The sequence below is a fragment of the Drosophila melanogaster genome, chromosome 3R (assembly GCF_000001215.4).
Source record: "Drosophila melanogaster chromosome 3R".
Classification (NCBI taxonomy): Eukaryota; Metazoa; Arthropoda; class Insecta; order Diptera; family Drosophilidae; genus Drosophila; species Drosophila melanogaster.
Genome location: NT_033777.3, coordinates 24,043,006 through 24,053,964, shown reverse-complemented (window position 1 = coordinate 24,053,964; position 10,959 = coordinate 24,043,006). Strand labels below are relative to the sequence as shown.

General features: G+C 47.1%; 4 protein-coding genes across 12 annotated transcripts; 2 read left to right on the top strand and 2 right to left on the bottom strand.

The window, feature by feature from the left end:
• Positions 1–372: 372 nt before the first annotated feature.
• Pisd (Phosphatidylserine decarboxylase) lies at positions 373–3,182 on the bottom strand. 3 transcript variants are annotated; one of them, NM_142951.3, is made up of 2 exons: positions 2,985–3,182; positions 373–2,275 (listed from the first exon to the last, which is right to left on the bottom strand). In NM_142951.3, the coding sequence occupies exon 2, from the start codon at positions 1,916–1,918 to the stop codon at positions 575–577; it is 1,344 nt and encodes a 447-aa protein (NP_651208.1). In that variant the 5' UTR covers positions 1,919–2,275; positions 2,985–3,182; the 3' UTR covers positions 373–574. The 3 variants fall into 3 exon arrangements, with proteins under 3 accessions (NP_651208.1, NP_732948.1, NP_732949.1); NM_170120.2 differs by lacking the exon at positions 2,985–3,182 and having other exon boundaries at positions 373–2,127; positions 2,210–2,284; NM_170121.2 differs by lacking the exon at positions 2,985–3,182 and having other exon boundaries at positions 373–2,284.
• On the top strand, positions 3,183–4,785 carry Atg6 (Autophagy-related 6). The gene is made up of 3 exons (NM_142952.3): positions 3,183–3,442; positions 3,499–4,546; positions 4,601–4,785. The coding sequence occupies exons 1-3, from the start codon at positions 3,328–3,330 to the stop codon at positions 4,704–4,706; spliced, it is 1,269 nt and encodes a 422-aa protein (NP_651209.1). The 5' UTR covers positions 3,183–3,327; the 3' UTR covers positions 4,707–4,785.
• Positions 4,786–4,796: 11 nt separating this feature from the next.
• On the bottom strand, positions 4,797–6,175 carry CG5986 (uncharacterized protein). Of its 2 annotated transcripts, none has more exons than NM_142950.2 (2): positions 5,538–6,175; positions 4,797–5,479 (listed from the first exon to the last, which is right to left on the bottom strand). In NM_142950.2, exons 1-2 carry the CDS (start codon positions 5,631–5,633, stop codon positions 4,877–4,879), a joined length of 699 nt encoding a protein of 232 aa, NP_651207.1. In that variant the 5' UTR covers positions 5,634–6,175; the 3' UTR covers positions 4,797–4,876. The 2 variants fall into 2 exon arrangements, with proteins under 2 accessions (NP_651207.1, NP_001262899.1); NM_001275970.1 differs by having other exon boundaries at positions 5,538–5,667.
• Positions 5,700–10,909, top strand: Rox8. 6 transcript variants are annotated; one of them, NM_170119.2, is made up of 5 exons: positions 5,700–5,852; positions 7,474–8,527; positions 8,699–9,607; positions 9,675–9,768; positions 9,820–10,909. In NM_170119.2, the coding sequence occupies exons 2-5, from the start codon at positions 8,300–8,302 to the stop codon at positions 9,999–10,001; spliced, it is 1,413 nt and encodes a 470-aa protein (NP_732945.1). In that variant the 5' UTR covers positions 5,700–5,852; positions 7,474–8,299; the 3' UTR covers positions 10,002–10,909. The 6 variants fall into 6 exon arrangements, with proteins under 6 accessions (NP_732945.1, NP_732942.1, NP_732943.1 ...); NM_170116.2 differs by lacking the exon at positions 5,700–5,852 and adding an exon at positions 5,916–6,004 and having other exon boundaries at positions 9,838–10,909; NM_170117.2 differs by lacking the exon at positions 5,700–5,852 and adding an exon at positions 5,975–6,146 and having other exon boundaries at positions 7,477–8,527; positions 9,838–10,909.
• The last annotated feature ends 50 nt before the right edge of the window (positions 10,910–10,959 follow it).

Here is a 10,959-nt window from a genome sequence, read left to right as displayed (position 1 = left end):
GCGATCCCGGATTCTGCGCTAAAGTAAACACTGGGTGGCGCAAGGCATAGACGACTTGTCATCTTGTCGTCGGCAGCGGCACGCGCTTGTCTAGCCCAAAAAGGTTTTGCTTCATTTTCAGGTTCACTGATAGCGTGGACTCCGCAAAAGGAGGTGAGTGTGGACCCCCGGAGCGTTATTTGGCCCGATAAGCTGGCTACAGACACAGACTTAGTCTTTCTGAATCCTCAGCAACGAGGGGTTCAACGACTGCGTTTCAGCCTGGTATCTCTTATCAAAACGTTCCCTGATAACGCCCCACCTCAACAATCGGTGTTCTACTTCAGAAGCGCGTGCCTGAATGAGTTAATTGATGGATGGTCTGTTGTTGTTCTCAAATATAATTCGACGTTTATTGTATAAAATATAGCTTAAAACTACTGAAATGGCAACAATACACAGAGTTAGCTTCGCAGGATGTTCACAAAATACATTTGCCTAGGACACGAGCGTCTAATGCTAATACAACAAGTGATCTGAGCAGTTGGGGGACAGGACTTTGCACTGATTCGGTACATAATTGTGGCTCCCATTTTCATTTGGAGCCGACGATGTGGCCGAGGGACTCGCCAACGCGGATCTTCTGACCGGCGATAATATCAAATTTGAAATTCTTTGGCGCCTCGAAGAGCAGGACTATGGTGCTGCCCATATTGAACTGGCCCACCAGATCCCCCTTGCCGAATTCCTTGGGCGCTTCTGTTAGTTCTTTGTTCAAGACCAGTTCATCGTACTCGTAGGTGCTGGGCGGATGCTTGCCGACATTGAATCCAGTCCAACGGTTCGTCTTCAGATCGGCATCCATGTAGATTTCGACGGATCCCACGTTTGTGGCACCCACGGCGGTGTAGGAGAAGAATCCGTGCTTCCACTGGCCCATGTACAGCACACGTTCGTTGAGGCAAAACAGACCAGGCAGCCAGCCGGCAACTTTGGGGCTCACGGACAGCAGTTCGCCGGAGAAGTGACGACGAATGGTGGGCTTCCAAGCGGTAGGAGAGTGGAATCGATGGTAATCTCCGGGAGCCAGATATATCACGCACTGGTACAGCTCCGTAGAACCATCGCTCTTCTTTTTGAGGGCCTGGGCATAGGAGGCACCGGAATTTGCCTGCTCCACAGTCTCCAGCGGGCCAAGGAAGTCCTCGATACTGTAGCTAACACCCTTGACCTGCTCTATTAGCGAGTCCGAGGCGCTGCCAAAATGTAGAACCTTACCGTCGGCGGGGGAGACCAGTGGAGCCTGCTGATCGATGACACGAACGCCCTCCTTAAGTGGCCTGGTAAAGAACTCAGCCAGACTATTGTAGTGCTCATACTCCGGATACATGGCCTCGCTCAAATTAACATCAAACGTGTTGGAATACCATCCGTAGACGTAGGGACGCAGACTGGGAGGCAAGTAGCAAGCGGCCAGCCAGCCCCAGCAACGGCTGATTATGCGCAGTGGCAGGGAGCAGTAAATGCGCGACTGGAGCTCGGACGCTGTCCGAGGTTTTCCTTCCTTTTCGCAGCGGTTCTTCTGCAACTGCCACTCGATGGCGCCAAACACACAGATGCCCATGGGAGCCCAACGCAACAGGAAGCCCGTCCACCGTGAGAGTATATTGCGCCGAATCTGAGCTAACTCCTGACTAGGATTCGGTTGTTGTTTATGTTGCGGGCGCCGGTGGTGTAATGGTGCCTCCTTGGAGGCTGGATTCGAGGAGAATTGGCGCAAGTGACGGGCCACCGGCAGACTGGCATTCTGAGCCTGCGGCTGTGGTCCTTTAATGGGCTGCAGCTGTAGCTGGGCCGGCTGATGCTGCTGCTGCACCACCTGTCTGAGATTGCCGGCCTTCAGCAGGAAGCGGCCACGAGGTACGAAGTAGGAAACCATTGTTGCTCTCGCTATTGATAAACGGCAGCCCCAGCCGCACTAATCACGTAATCACGTCTGCCTATATGCCCAGATAAAAATGGCACGATGTGGAACTGGTCTCGGCTTCTGTTTTTTGTTTCTGTTTGTTTAATCTGGCGCGATAAATTCGGCTGGCTTTTGAGTGAATGAGTTGCGTAGATCCGCAAATCTAGGGATTCAGCCGGAACCTAGGAACAGTTGCAAATCAAAGCACCAGCATTCGGTGAGTGGGATTTTGGTTCAGGCACTCTTGTGTCAGAATTTAAATACTCGTGGGAGGAGGAGTTCTGGACGTTTCAATTGTTGCTTCCGTATCGCTGTGCTGCCTGCAAGAGACTGAAAGTTTTCCATGGGTCGTCAAATGCGAAGAGGCTACAATGTGACCACCGACAGTGCTGCCAGGTTTTGAAAGCTAGATTTACAGCGGCAAATTTCGTGCTGCCCCATTGCTAGAAATTTCGAGCTTGATAACGGAAACTTTTCAAAAACAAAATTTCCCTTAGCAATTATATAGTTATTAAACACATGTGTCAGCTTCAAGTGCAAGTCTTTATCAGTTTCTCTACTTTAATTAATTCATCTTATTATGATTTTATTTCACTCTTACAATTTCTTTGCTTATCAATGCTTGTGGCTTAACTACAATACAAAGATTGCGAAAGTCAATGTCCTTAACCTTTAATTCTTAGTCTATATGTGGGGTGCTTAGTACGTCATTTCACATTTTTTTAAATACTTCCTTCGCACAATTTACCTAATCAAATTAAAAATGAAGTGAATAGCTTTCTGGCACTTGTGCTATCATTTTTGGTAAACTATTTATAAAGTATGGTTTACGCTGGAGTAAGTTTAAAATTGAGTTAACAAAAAATATAATAAGTCGTTCGATATCAGGTTTCTCTTTTAGTCCGTTCGCTAACTATAAACTATTATTTATAAAAATTGTATTTGGGTTCTACCTCTTTGCTACTATGAAATATTTGCTATAGCTAAAATAGGTTGGCAGCACTGGCGACGGCACTCCGTCTAATGTTCTGTCGCTTACCAAAACAAACCAAAAGCCAACCCCTTGAGTTCTCTCTTATCAGCGGGAATTGTGGTCAAGGCCTGCAGCTTCGCGGCACGCTTAAGCATCTCCGGCGGACACAATTAGGCAATGTTATTGTTTAAAACTGGTTTTCTGTTATTTCTCTCTTTTTTACTGTCTCAGGTTGTTGTTGGTTGACGATTTACTGTCCGATTAACTGCGCCATTTTTCCACACTCTTTTTCGGAGGGGGTGGCAACTCTGGTAGCAGTTGCAAACAGCTGATGGATTATTTGTGTTTTTACACTCGGTGAAAGATTTAATTGTATGCAAAAATCGAAGGACAACAAACAGGAACGACAATGAGTGAGGCGGAAAAGCAGGCGGTGTCCTTCGCCTGTCAGCGCTGCCTGCAGCCCATCGTCCTGGACGAGCAGCTGGAGAAGATTAGCGTGCACGCAATGGCGGAGTTATCTTGTAGGTGATGATGGGTGATACACTCTGGAAATTAGTCTAATAAATCACTTTTTCAGTGCCCATCTACGGAGACAATGGCAATACATTGGACCCGCAGGACGCCAGCAGCTTCGACCACTTTGTGCCGCCCTACAGGCTTACGGACTCTATAAATGGCACTGGTTTTATGCTGGTTTCCGATGGCAGGGACAACAAGAAAATGAGTGCTGCTTTTAAGCTGAAAGCGGAGCTGTTTGACTGCCTCTCCTCCAACTCTGAGATTGACCATCCGCTGTGCGAAGAGTGTGCCGACTCCATGCTGGAAATCATGGACAGGGAACTGCGCATCGCTGAGGACGAGTGGGATGTGTACAAGGCTTATTTGGATGAACTAGAGCAACAGCGTGTAGCACCCAACGTTGAGGCCCTGGACAAGGAGCTCGACGAACTAAAGCGCAGCGAGCAACAGCTTCTGTCGGAGCTAAAAGAGCTCAAAAAGGAGGAACAATCGCTAAATGATGCCATTGCCGAGGAGGAACAGGAGCGAGAGGAGCTGCACGAGCAGGAGGAAAGCTACTGGCGCGAGTATACCAAGCACAGGCGTGAGCTAATGCTCACCGAGGATGACAAACGAAGTCTGGAGTGTCAGATCGCCTACTCGAAACAGCAGCTGGACAAACTGCGCGACACCAACATATTCAACATCACCTTTCACATCTGGCATGCCGGGCATTTCGGTACCATTAATAACTTTAGGCTGGGTCGATTGCCCTCTGTATCCGTGGACTGGTCAGAGATCAACGCCGCTTGGGGCCAGACGGTGCTTCTGCTCTCTGCGCTTGCTCGTAAGATAGGGCTCACCTTCGAGCGGTATCGTGTAGTACCCTTTGGAAATCATTCGTATGTTGAGGTGCTCGGCGAGAATCGAGAGCTCCCGCTTTATGGCAGCGGCGGATTTAAGTTTTTCTGGGACACCAAGTTTGATGCTGCCATGGTAGCTTTTCTCGACTGTCTTACCCAGTTCCAGAAGGAGGTCGAGAAGCGCGACACCGAGTTCCTGCTGCCCTACAAGATGGAGAAGGGCAAGATCATCGATCCCTCCACGGGAAATTCCTATTCTATTAAGTAGGTTTAGAAATGGTAAAGATTTTACCTATAATAATGATGGTTTCCTTACAGAATCCAGTTTAACTCGGAGGAGCAGTGGACCAAGGCACTGAAATTCATGCTAACCAACCTGAAATGGGGATTGGCCTGGGTTTCTTCACAGTTTGTGTCACCGTGATTTTTCTTTCTCTTTTAAATGTATATTTATAAATTACTTAATTATCCCCATAGTATTAAATCTAAATCTTTCAAATTTTAAATGAGAAGTATTTATATTGTTATGTTTATTTCAGGTAAATTTTGAAATAAGAACGTCTTTGGTACATACTTAATTCAAAAGTTATTTATCTAGTTTTGTATAGCTTTTTTCTGTGTTTTTGGCTCCTCCTCGCTGTCGTCAGAGTCAGAGTCGGATCCAGAGATGTCATCGTCTATCCAGAGTGTGCCCTTTTTCTTCTTTTTTGCCTTGGTCTTGTCTACGGCGGGGGATTTCCTCTTTGTGCCACTGGAAGTTGCTTCCTCGACGCCTTTCTCCTTGTTCTCCTCGGCCTGCTTGAGTCCCTCCTCGAAGGCGTCGTTTACCTTCTCGGTCAGATTAGCCCTGGCTTCCTCGTACTTATCGTCCTTAAAGTCGTGCTTGGGCACGGCCAGCAGTTTCTCGATTTTTCGCTTTTTACGCTCCTCGGCCTCCCGTTCCCGTTCGCCCTGCTTCTCCAGCCAGGCGCGCACCCGCTTCTCCTCGTTGATATCCCGCAAACGGCGACCACTTAGATCGCGGCAAGCCTCGCGATTGGTTGTCTTTTCAATTTGCGCACCAATGGCTCGAAGCATGGAACCAAATCCTCCTTTGCCACCGAGCTGGCGGAGAACGCAGTGAACATCTCCAGATGAAATTTCTCCCTCCAAGCGCTTGCCATTGCTGACTAAGTAGTATTCCCCTGGTTGCAGGTTCTGTAAAAAAAAGGGCCACATTGCAAAATCTTATGAAAATTATACATAACATACTCACTGTTTTCTCCGCAATCCGACTGTAAAGCTCATCACATTTAACGTGATCTCCACAAGAAATTATATATTTACTGTTTATAAAAATATTTATGCCCATTTCGACGACCTTTTCGATAACGATTGTTATTTCTAGTCTGCTTTGTGCTGCATTTGCGCCCGCGGTGAGTGTGTTAGAGAGAGAAAGCGGTGATGCAAGCGTTATCGCCTGCCCTAGGGTTGCCCCCTTTTCGATAACGTTGCTTCAAATAACTTAAAGTCGCGAATTAATGTGTGATCCTTGTCATATTATCGCTGAATTTCCATTAAATACCCCTACGTAAGTAATTTTATAAAAAAATCTTGTCAAGTCCATACTCTTTATTGCATTTCCCATCTTGCCGCCATTGCGTTTTTATTTCTCAGCAAGTTGGCAGCCCTGGCTCTCGCACACAAAATCTCATTAATTAGTTCGCATTTTAGACGACGAAGGTAAAATTTTAGCGACGCGTTCAACGTACATTTGCAGCCCCTAACAACTTTGAAAGTTTCGCAAAATTAATACAAACCGGTAGCGGCTAAACTTGACCGTCAAATGAAGTGTGCGAACAGAGTGCAGAGCAAGTAAAATGCGGTAAATTTACAAACGCAGCCACGTCACAGAGAGCGCATTAAAGAAAAAAGAAGAGAGTGCGAATTTTGACAGCGAAATTCGAGTCTGAACAATGGACATTAAGCGAATGCACTATAGTGCGGCGGGGACGATAATTGTTAAGCCCAGTTTTCGGCACCGCTGTCAGGCAGCAGGGTCGGGGCGGAGGCGTGGCGGTTGTTGGTGGCGGGGGAGCGGCATTAAAAGATGGCAGCACAAAAGCGAACAAGATACATACATATACGTACATATAGCGGCAAGCTGAAAAGGCAAATGAAAAGTCCCGCATTCAAATCGTCTTGGTATTGGTATATTGGCATTAGTTTAAATACACTCAATAGCCAAAAGCGGAAAAAAGCAAAAGCAAAAGAAAAGTGGAGACTCATGTGAGGAAAACGCAAACAAAAAGACCAGCGCAAGACGCCTCTCTCTGCGTGTGTGTGTGTGCGTGTCGGTGCTAATGTGTCAGTGTGTGTGCGAAAAAGAGACGAAGAAAATAAGCAGCAAATGAGCAACCAAAACCACCCCGCCATTCCCTTTTCGCCGTCTCTTCAGTTCTGTGACTTTGACTGACATTTTCTAGCGCCGCCGCCGCAGAAATAATCAAAATCAAGTTTAGTTCTATGCAAATTAAAATTTGATTTCGCAAAGTGTGAAGAAGAAGAACACGAATCTAATGCAACCGTGTGTGTCACCCGCCCGCCGGTTTCGCAAAATTTCCCACATCTTTCTCTTCCTTTTCCCTGTTTTTCTTTCTCCTCATTTTGTTATCGACGGTCATTCATCTTCTAGTCGATTTTCGTCGTTCTCCTTTCGCCCTCGTCTCGCTGGCGTGCCTGAGTGTGCATTTCTGTGTGCTGTGCGTGAGTGGCCCAAAAAAAAATTTGTAAATGTGAATACAGAAATATATTAATTATAAACTAAATCATTTTGCAAGGCCCGCAAATTTGTTGCGAATGAATGGCTATTGTCAATTGTTGGCCATTCGCTTTGTTATAAAGACAGGCAGTCTCTTTCCCCTGTCCTTTCCCACCCGCCTCTCTCGCTCCGAAGATAGCTCACTCACTCTCCCCGTGTTTTTCGTGTGCGCCAGTGTGTGTGAGCGTGCGTCTGTGTGTGCGTGTCCCTGCACTGCTTTGCCGCCTTCTTTGTTCCCATCATGCGAAAAGGGGGCGGGGCGGGGTAGTCGATTTATATCCATATCATTTGCGCCTGTTTTAAGGCCCACCGATCATGTGCCATTAGACCTTGTCCCACTCTTCCGGTTATCAGCGCAAAACTAACCCAAATTTACCTCTCTCTTTTACAGCAGCAACGATTCCAGGGGTCAGCTTCGAAACCCGAAAAGTACACTCAGCCTGCGAACTTTCACGCTGTTTAACTTAGCTAACTAATTTTTGTACAAGAGCAAGAATAAGTAGTCGCAACCAAGTATTCATATGTACATTTATACAATCCTGTATATTGGAACGGACAACTATTTATAATCACAACAACAACATCCGGATCATCGAAGAAGGATCGAGCAATTCTGAAATACCAAGTAGTGTACACCAAGAAACCCCGAATCCAAATCCCAGGCCCCCAGGAAAGGAAGTCAACCGATTATAGACATATATATTAGGCGACTAATCGTATATTCCAAAACACTCCATTAGCGTTTAGTTAGGACAGATATATTTATACGTATACATATAGATGTTTAACGAAATTTTCAATTAGGCGCCAGATTAGGAACAAAATAAAGCAATAAACGACGAACCTCAGCGTTAAGCAAATAGATCAACCTACCTAGATTGAGCATATAAAGTTTATATAATCCAAAAAAATCAAGCCAAGCCGAGAGTAAGTCGAAAGTAGTAGAAAATCAAAGTATTCAAATCTCTCTTGGAGTTTCCTGTTAGCAGCTAGCACCAATTAGATTGCCGCAAATACACCTGTTTAATTAGCAGACACTTTAGATTTTGTACGTAGCTAGGAACTTAATCTGCAAATTTTTGATACATCCCCTTCCGATTAATGCGGCCAGGTGCAGTAGTTGCAATTCCGGTTTTAGTGTAGAGTCAGTAGATTGTCGCTGTAGCCTAGTGTATAATCAGATCAAAAAAGCCACAGTCCCGTGACATCCGACAGCCATGGACGAGTCGCAACCGAAGACCCTATACGTGGGCAACCTGGATAGCTCAGTGTCCGAGGACCTGCTAATTGCCCTCTTCAGCACCATGGGGCCCGTCAAAAGCTGCAAAATCATTCGGGAACCGGGCAACGATCCATATGCCTTCATCGAATATTCCAACTACCAGGCAGCCACAACAGCTCTGACCGCCATGAATAAACGCCTATTCCTCGAAAAGGAAATCAAGGTAAGCTGATTAGCTTCTCTTAAGTTATCAAGTGGACAGCGGTCATTTTCATTCATTTTGTTCGAAACTACACTCTTGCAACACACACATTCCCCACGACCAAGCCCTCATGTTATTTTAATTATGTAGAACTTAATTGATTATTACCTATTAAACGAATGCTCTTCGCAGGTCAACTGGGCCACCAGTCCCGGCAATCAGCCGAAGACAGACATCAGTTCGCACCACCACATATTCGTGGGCGACCTCAGTCCCGAGATTGAGACAGAAACACTGCGCGAGGCTTTCGCCCCATTCGGAGAGATCTCCAACTGTCGCATTGTGCGCGACCCTCACACCATGAAGTCAAAGGGTTACGCCTTCGTGTCGTTTGTGAAAAAGGCGGAGGCAGAGAACGCCATCCAGGCGATGAACGGCCAGTGGATTGGCTCGCGCTCGATACGCACCAACTGGTCCACGCGCAAGCTGCCACCACCACGCGAGCCTTCCAAGGGCGGAGGCCAGGGAGGCGGAATGGGTGGCGGACCGGGCAATGGGTCCGGTGTAAAGGGAAGTCAACGCCACACCTTCGAGGAAGTGTATAACCAGTCGAGCCCCACCAACACCACCGTATACTGTGGCGGATTCCCGCCGAATGTCATCAGTGACGACCTGATGCACAAGCACTTCGTCCAGTTTGGTCCCATCCAGGACGTGCGGGTCTTCAAGGACAAGGGCTTCTCGTTCATCAAGTTTGTTACCAAGGAGGCAGCCGCCCACGCCATCGAGCACACGCACAACAGCGAGGTACATGGAAACCTGGTAAAGTGCTTCTGGGGCAAAGAGAACGGAGGCGATAACTCGGCCAATAACCTCAATGCCGCCGCTGCCGCGGCAGCAGCCTCTGCCAATGTTGCCGCCGTTGCGGCAGCCAATGCTGCGGTTGCCGCTGGAGCGGGTATGCCCGGTCAGATGATGACGCAGCAACAGATCGCCGCCGCAACAGGAGCGGCGATACCCGGCCAAATGATGACACCCCAGCAGATTGCGGCGCAGTATCCATACGCGTACCAGCAGATGGGCTACTGGTATCCACCTGCGGTAAGTGTTGTATTCTTTAAATACGCAGTGACCTAAAGATTGACCCTAACTTTGTGCTTTTCTGCAGACTTATCCCACAACCCAGATGCAGACGCAATACATGCAGCAGGGCTACTATCCCTACGCCTACCCTACCAGTGCTCAGCAAGCGGGAGGAGTCCGTAAGTTTACTTTTCTCAGTTGCTGAATAATCGTGACCTTGGCTTAAACAGCTTGCATACAATTTTCAGCGGCTGGATACCGCATGGTGCCGCCGAATGTAGCATGGGGCGTGCCCGGAACTGTGGTGCCCGGTGTGACGGCTGCCGCAGCATCCGCGGCCGCTGCAGCGAACGGATCACTTGCCCCCCAAATGATGTACAGTGCTGCGATGCCACAATACCAGACCCAATGAGCTGAGATGTGACGCCAGCTTCGACGCCGTTTGCAGCATCCGGGAAGTCGCCCCCAGCCGCAGCCACAACCACCTCTGCTGCATCAGCTTCCGCACCTGCAGCAGTTGCAAGCGCATTACGCACGTTTAGGTTACGTACAATACCGAGTAGTAGCAAAGTCGGAGCCGCTCCTGGCCATGCCGTTGACCAGCGGCAGCAGCCACATTGACGGTGGCAATGTATCTGGAGATTATTAAGGATGCGCGAGTGTCCACTTTGAAGTTGTGGCTACGGTTGCGGCTGACTGCGGTGGAAGGAAGCGGAATCGGGTGTGGTATATAGCCCCCCAAAGTCGAACGTTAAGGCGGTGCGTGGAGCTCAACTTCAAGTGATCCACGCCGGCGACAACTGAAAGAACATCAATTGAAAAGCTCCGGGCGATGGGCGGGTAGCTGTAACAATCTAATCCAATCTAAGTACGTGTTAAATTAATTTAATGATTTCTAATTTAAGCAGATATAGGCGTATAAACGAAACGGAAATAAAATAAACCGAATGAGAAATTCAACAAAAACAAACAAATAAAAACTGAAAAGAGAAAATGCTAATTACGCGCGACAGAGTTAAAACAAAAAGAAAACAATCGAAACAAAAACGTGACAAAGCAAATTGTAATTGTAACTATGTGGAACATGTGTCAACGAAAACTGAAGACGGAAAGAGGGTAGTTTCAGTGGGATGAAAGGATAGCCGCAAGCAAGCAAGCCGAATGCAAAAACAAGAGGAAAAACAAATTTAGTCACTAAGAGAATGTAAATTCGAGCATACATATTGTATATTTCCAATGTGGAAAACGAAATGCGATATAAATATGTAAAATGTAAAATAAAGAAGCAAAAAAATATATAAAACAAGTGAGAAAACGAAGGGACGCTGGTTTTTATATTGAGGTAATGAATTAGGATGTGGAATTATTAT